The sequence below is a fragment of the Haplochromis burtoni genome, unplaced genomic scaffold (assembly GCF_018398535.1).
Source record: "Haplochromis burtoni strain Fernald_Lab_line unplaced genomic scaffold, NCSU_Asbu1 Contig_289, whole genome shotgun sequence".
In the NCBI taxonomy this organism is placed as follows: domain Eukaryota; kingdom Metazoa; phylum Chordata; class Actinopteri; order Cichliformes; family Cichlidae; genus Haplochromis; species Haplochromis burtoni.
Window position 1 is genome coordinate 486,266 of NW_024582650.1, and position 6,287 is coordinate 492,552.

A 6,287-nucleotide genomic window follows, 5' to 3' on the forward strand; every position below is an offset into this window, starting at 1 on the left:
CCTCATCTGGGGCTATCCTCAGCTCTTTCCGGGATAGTGACACGGTTGCCCCTCTGTTGGTCTTCCTTGGTCTCCTTTGCTCTTGGGGCCTCTGGATGTCTGGAGTCTTGATCTCCTCCATACCTGTTTCATGCCGTGGAGGACGGGGCTGTAGCTCCCCACACCCTCTAGCAGATCATTACATGAAGGAACATTTTAAATACAAGCGCGCTCACAGGTGTACACACGGGTGCTGACACATACAAACTACACCCTTTTTGGCTCCTACCTTAAAGCACACTGTGCGCTGTCGATCTTACGTGCTGCACAATAATGTTTAATATTTAGTATTTACTGTTATATTCACATAGATCATCGCGATGATGTTGTTTATTATATTGCTCTCTTTTTCTTTGCTTGTTTTCTCTTTTTTCTTTCTCAACAGGTGATCCAGGTGATTGATATATGTACTTTTTGTCTGTTTGTTTTGTTGGTTTTTGGTTTTTGCCCCTTATCACCGTCCCTCTTCCCCGCTCTTTTACTTTCCCTCTTTCTTTCTCCCTTTTCTTTTCCCCAGTCAAGTATGTCCCGTGTTCAGCAAATGAAAATAAAATAAACAATAAAAGGAAAGGTGAATCAAATAGACCAATACAGCAAGGCTGGGATGGTCCATTTGGTAAAGTAAATCCGTTGGGCATCTTTCTTTGCCTTTAGACAACAATTCTGATGGCAAAAGAACCAAACGGGACAGGAAAGAAAAAAAAGTGTAAAGTGTAACCAGTGGTTTGCATTTTGTTGTAGACTCTCCATCCATGAAGACATCCTTTGATTGATTGTCTCTTGATGATATGTCTTCCCCCTTGAGAATCTTCTTCACTTGAATAGATGTGAAGCTGGTTTTTTCTGTTTTTTTAACCATTAAAAGAAATTCTGTCATCATGCACTTTAATCAATCTGGCCATTCCTAATGATGGCCCTCTTCAGTTCTACTGACACCTCCTTGGGTCTCATATTTAAAGTTAGAGTGAAAAGATTTAAAATACAAAATCGACTTCAGTCATAAAATAGCAAGGGAAAAGGTTGCCTCAACTCACCGTGAAACTGCTTATCAGTTAATTATCCAATTACTTTTGAGCACACAAAATTGGGGAACTAGTTATACAAATGTCTGTAATTCTTAAACCATTTACAGCGAAAGCCCCTTGAATTAAAGCTGAAAGTCTGCATTCAATCACATATTGACTGTTTTATTTCAAATCAAATGTGGTGGTGTACAAAACTACAAGTAAACTACAAAAAAATGATGTCTTTGTCCAAACAATAATGGAGCTAACTATCATTTTTCTGCTTTGATACGTTTCATTTCATGTTGCCAGTCTTTCACTTCAGTTTGAGTATTTGAAAAGAAAAGAAAAGAAAAGAAAAGAAAAGAAAAGAAAAGAAAAGAAAAGAAAAGTATAGCACTTTCTAAGACTGACATATAATCCTCAGAAATTACTTGTCAAAGTTGGAACATAATATATCCACCGTAGCTGCTGATGAGGATTCAGCCATCATCTATTTTATTGTTTATATCTGTGCTACAGTCACATGTCGTCAGATTTGGGAGAAAAAAGCAGCCTCAGACGTCGCTCAGGTTTAAATAACATTAAAGCAGGATAATGATGACTTTCACCTGGGGCTGCTAATTTAGCAAATTAGTTGGGTTTTATAGAGACGTTCACGACGCAGACTCTGAGTGTTACCTTAGTCAAAGACAACATCTCATACTGACATTGTAATGCCAATCTGCTATCTATTAATATCGCCAGGGCCATTTTTTCCTTTTAAAAAGGTCGTTTTTAAACAAGATGTTACATAACGAAGGTTTTAATTTTTAAAACAAATGTTAATAAATATTGGCTCTTTAATTGGCAAATACACAATTGTTGCACTAATGAGTATTTATAAGATTTACCAGACAAAGTATTACCAATCTTGTCTTTTTAATAGAAGATATTTATAGCTTAGATCAATAAGAGGGGCATTTCTAAATGTCAGCACATGAAAAATACTTTTTGCCTCTGTATTCTTTTTTATTTTTAGCACTGACACTGGAGGACTGACCATGCACCAGTCTGTTCTGACTCACAGATACTAAACTAACACAAATACCTCTAAATTCTTTTGCAAATATCTCTCTTAGCTTCACCATGTAAAGTTGAGTTATACTCTAATGTTGACCTTGTGAAATATAATACATGTTTTTTTCTATTGCTACACATGTACGTACTGCAGCTAAATTGATGACAGGCCACTGTTAAGTTTGCTCATGATTAGCCGGCTAGTTATGAACGTATATGTATATTGATATTATTCCAGTTATGATATTTCTCCATCTTCAAGCCAGTTATCTTTCTGTTACCTCCTGCAAATTTACCTTTCAACCTTACATCACTGATTCTATGATATCGCCATTCTTTCATCTACTTAACTTGCACAGCACTGACAACGCACACATCAAGCACTTACAAACACTTTGTGTTAAAATGTCAATTCACTAAGTGTTAAGTCTTTGCAGGATTGGGAGACCCGGGTAGACAGAAATGAGACAGATAAGTATGAATAGTAATAATTATTGTTTCAAGCTGCCTAAAGTCTTTTTATTGTCCAGCAGAGTGATTCTTCAAGGAACTGTAGCTTGTGATGCAGGCCTGGGGTACTGTGCTTTGACAAAGGTCACTGAAGCAGATTAGCAATTCAAATTGGGATAAAGGGGCTAAAAGGCTGCTGTATCCCTGCCTGAGTCTTATTACATTAGCAAAGAGTAGGAGTGCAAAGGCACACTCCTGATTAGATGACATAATAAGGAAGAAGCTTGAAGATATCAGAGCAAGTACATAGTATCATGCACTTACTGTACATACTGTAAACATGCATCCACACACTCTTTGACAAACATTACTCACAATATGCTATTTACATACTACAGAGTACGATTTTATTGTGGTGGTTTATCACTGGTATAGTTCCACTAACTATTCCTGTTTACACGCATGGATTATAAGCACAGCCAGCATTCTGGCCATCTGCCCTCGTACAACATCCATCTTGCACAAATGAGCTTGGGTTGCAGAAGAATTGTGACAGCAGTTTGAATGCAAGATTTCCTGCTTTTCAAGGTTAATTTCCCCACCTTTGTTATAGTTCTGTTGTAGTGATTGTGCAGCCTGCCTGGCATTAGACACATTTGACGATGACTGCTGTTACAATTTTTCAAAACTTCAGTGTTCAGCATGAGAAAATTGCTCAGACTGTGCTTCATGAAACACACACAGAAATACACACAGAAACAAGCTACAAATACAGTGCCTCTAGGCTAATGGTGCATGCACTGTACCTTCTACCAGATACAGTACAAGCAAGGCTAACATCATAAATCCCTTCTGTCCTTGTCAAGCCTTCCTCTCACATCTTCAGTATCATTTACCATATTCTATACTTTCAACACTGCTGGTTCTCAATCCAGCTCATGGAAGACCCAACAGTAAATAATTAATATTTCTCAGGGGTGTTAGCCAAACATGAAGGTGTTCAGTTTTGGATTGACTTGACAGAGACTGGATATATCCTATCCCAAGAGTCCAAGAAATTAGGTTGGCAATGGTCTATGTGACATTACAGCTAACTACATAGTCAAAATAAATACAATCGCTGAAGAAAATGGATACATCCTGTGAAAGGCCTTTGTTTTGTTTCAGCACCATGGACAGTGAACACAGCCTCATGCACAGCTGATGCAGAGACAATCCTCCGCAACAGTCCAGTGCACAACAAATGAAACAGGTTGAAGTGTAATTTAACCGATGTGTCCTCAGCTCGTTTTTCATTGTTCAACACGGCTGCCTTGGATACCAAAGCTAACACAAGGCAAAGTGTCTGTGTGTGCAGACGATTATACAGACCTCAATATACTCTGCTGTTTACTTGCACAACCCGGATGCAAGTCAAACGCCTGAGATACGTGCTCTGGGGCTGCTGTGCTATTGGGACAACAAGTAAACTGGGGACAATGCAAAGCCTGGATTAGGTACAGAAATCACTGGAGTGCTATTAACAATATTGAAACGAGCACCACTCAGAGGCCCTCCCTTCTATTCACAGAGCTGTGTTACAAGTGTGAACCTTTGTCCAAATGTCAAATCGTCACTGCCCCAGCCTTAGGAAGCCTTTAACAGGGCAGGAGTGGTAGAGAAGGAGAAACTAGGAGGATTGATGGAGAATGATTGACTGCAGCAGTGTCTGTGGAGCTGTGCTCTAGTCCCCCCCATGCTGTTTCATGATGAACAGCTGACAGGCCAAGAGATGCTGTGGAGACACGTAACCTAACGGTAATATGACCTCTGAAAAATAAATACCAATATACTGACAGATATGCTCAACGGTTGCCATGACTACTGTGAACCCACCCCCTTAAATTCACTGTGTGTGTGTGTGTGTGTGTGTGTGTGTGTGTGTGTGTGTGTGTGTGTGTGTGTGAGACATAGCCGGGCCTCGTCAGTCCTACCTTGCACTCCTCCATGCACGTCCTAACCGAGTATGCATCTGTCTCGTATTTCTGAACCAGCAGTTCAAACTCGTGGTATCTGTCCTCCGCCTCCTGGTCAAGACGCTGATAAGCCTGGACACACTCACGGCATCCCAGCACATCCACCCCAGTGGCCATATCCAGGGTGCAGTTCATATCGTACAGACTCGTAAACCCGTAAAACAAATCCAAAAGTGAGTAGGAATTACAAAAAGAAAGGTACAAATCGCTCAGATTCACGTACGCCAACTGTGTCCCGTTTTCCCCTCTACCAGAGAGGCCCCGGCACACGGTCTCCGCGTCCGTGAAAGTAAAGCAGTCTTTGGACAGGCTGTCGGGGTGACAGGTGTCCATTCGCCACAGAGGTTTGGTAGAATTCCCTAGAAAAATAACATCTTGCTCTCTGGCGAGACGCTGGGGGTCAGGTGATGTTTGGATGTGGTGTCGGTAGTTTGGGTACTCGCCCATGTCTGTAATTGCAAGCCCCTCGCCCGACCGCTTGTCTCGGGTTCGCGTCAGTTTTGCCTCGGCACAGAACCACAAGTGATCAGAGAGGAGGACGGTGATGAAGAGCAGAGAGGCCAGCGACAGTCGCCATCTCTGGGCCCTCTCCGACTCGGTAAATGGCTTCTCGTTCTCTCGGGGTGCAAACCAGTATTTTAAGCCTTCGTCATGCTGCCGACGCATCCAAGCACCCCTGGTCATATTTTAGGAAAGTGCTGCCCTGGCCGACTCCACCGCGGGGGCTGCTCTGCCACAATACTCATTGACTTGTTGGGGGATGGACTCCGGCTGGTTCTCCTCTGTATATCGGTGGGGTGCCGTGCCTCCGCCGGTCCAGGGCGCTCCACTATCGCGCCCGCAGCACTCGGAGCTATTCCGATCCAATTAGCGAGCCCGCACAGATTAAGCCTCGCGCTGCCGCATCCCGGTTCTCCATGGCTCTCCGGGGGGAAACGGCGTCCTCTTTGACCGCATGCCCTCCTCTCCCTACCGTCTCTCCCCGGGTTTGTTCTTTCGGCGGGGGTGCAGGGAGACCAGCTGTTGCGAGCCTCTCGGTGCTGATGCTGCGCGTCTGCCGCCGTTCGCTTTGCAGATTCACTTAAAGGAGAGCAACGAGCCCGTTTGATGCAGGCAGGCTAGTTTCTCTGTCCCGTACCTGGGCGAAAAACCTAGAATCCTTTCTCCTGTTGGCCATTGTCATCTTGGACCGCGGTTAAGTTGCCGCCATGTTCGTCTTGAAACACTTTTTCGGAGAGCTGGGTCTGTTTGCGTCATCTCCATCGTTGCGATAGCTCCATCGTTGCGCAGTGGCGGAGCAGCTTATTACCTATATGCACACCACATACGCTCGCTCGCGCGCTCACACGCACACACCCAAGCGCGCGGAGGGTGAGGGAGAGACCACAGGCACAGAAGGGTAGTTGGTGTTGTTTTGGCTATCTGTTCAGGTCTTCGTGAGTAACAGTCGCCAAATATTGTCCCGGCGGGGAGCAAAAACAAAGAGTCGTGGCGACATCTTTCTTTTGGTGCAGGATAGACGCGTTTCTTTCACATTGAGAAGCATTCATTTAAGCGGTCGCGTTCACTGTTTGCATATAATCATTAAGATTCATTTATCCCGTCCGTTTCACAGGCCAGGTAAGTTGTGCTGTAAGCCGAACCACAAGCTGAAAATAAAAAGTGTCAAAGTAAAGAAAAGCTTTGAGCAGATTTCAGAAAATTAGTCATGCTTGACTCG

At 43.5% G+C, this 6,287-nt stretch overlaps 1 protein-coding gene across 1 annotated transcript in view; it reads right to left on the reverse strand.

The window, feature by feature from the left end:
• Nucleotides 1–6,016, reverse strand: part of LOC102290272 (transmembrane protein FAM155A) — a 102,898-nt gene extending 96,882 nt beyond the window's left edge. Inside the window, exon 1 of the mRNA XM_005944897.2 lies at nt 4,526–6,016. Within this exon, the coding sequence (XP_005944959.1) occupies nt 4,526–5,251 (726 nt within the window). The 5' untranslated portion in view covers nt 5,252–6,016. The remainder of the gene's footprint in view (nt 1–4,525) is intronic.
• Nucleotides 6,017–6,287: the final 271 nt, after the last annotated feature.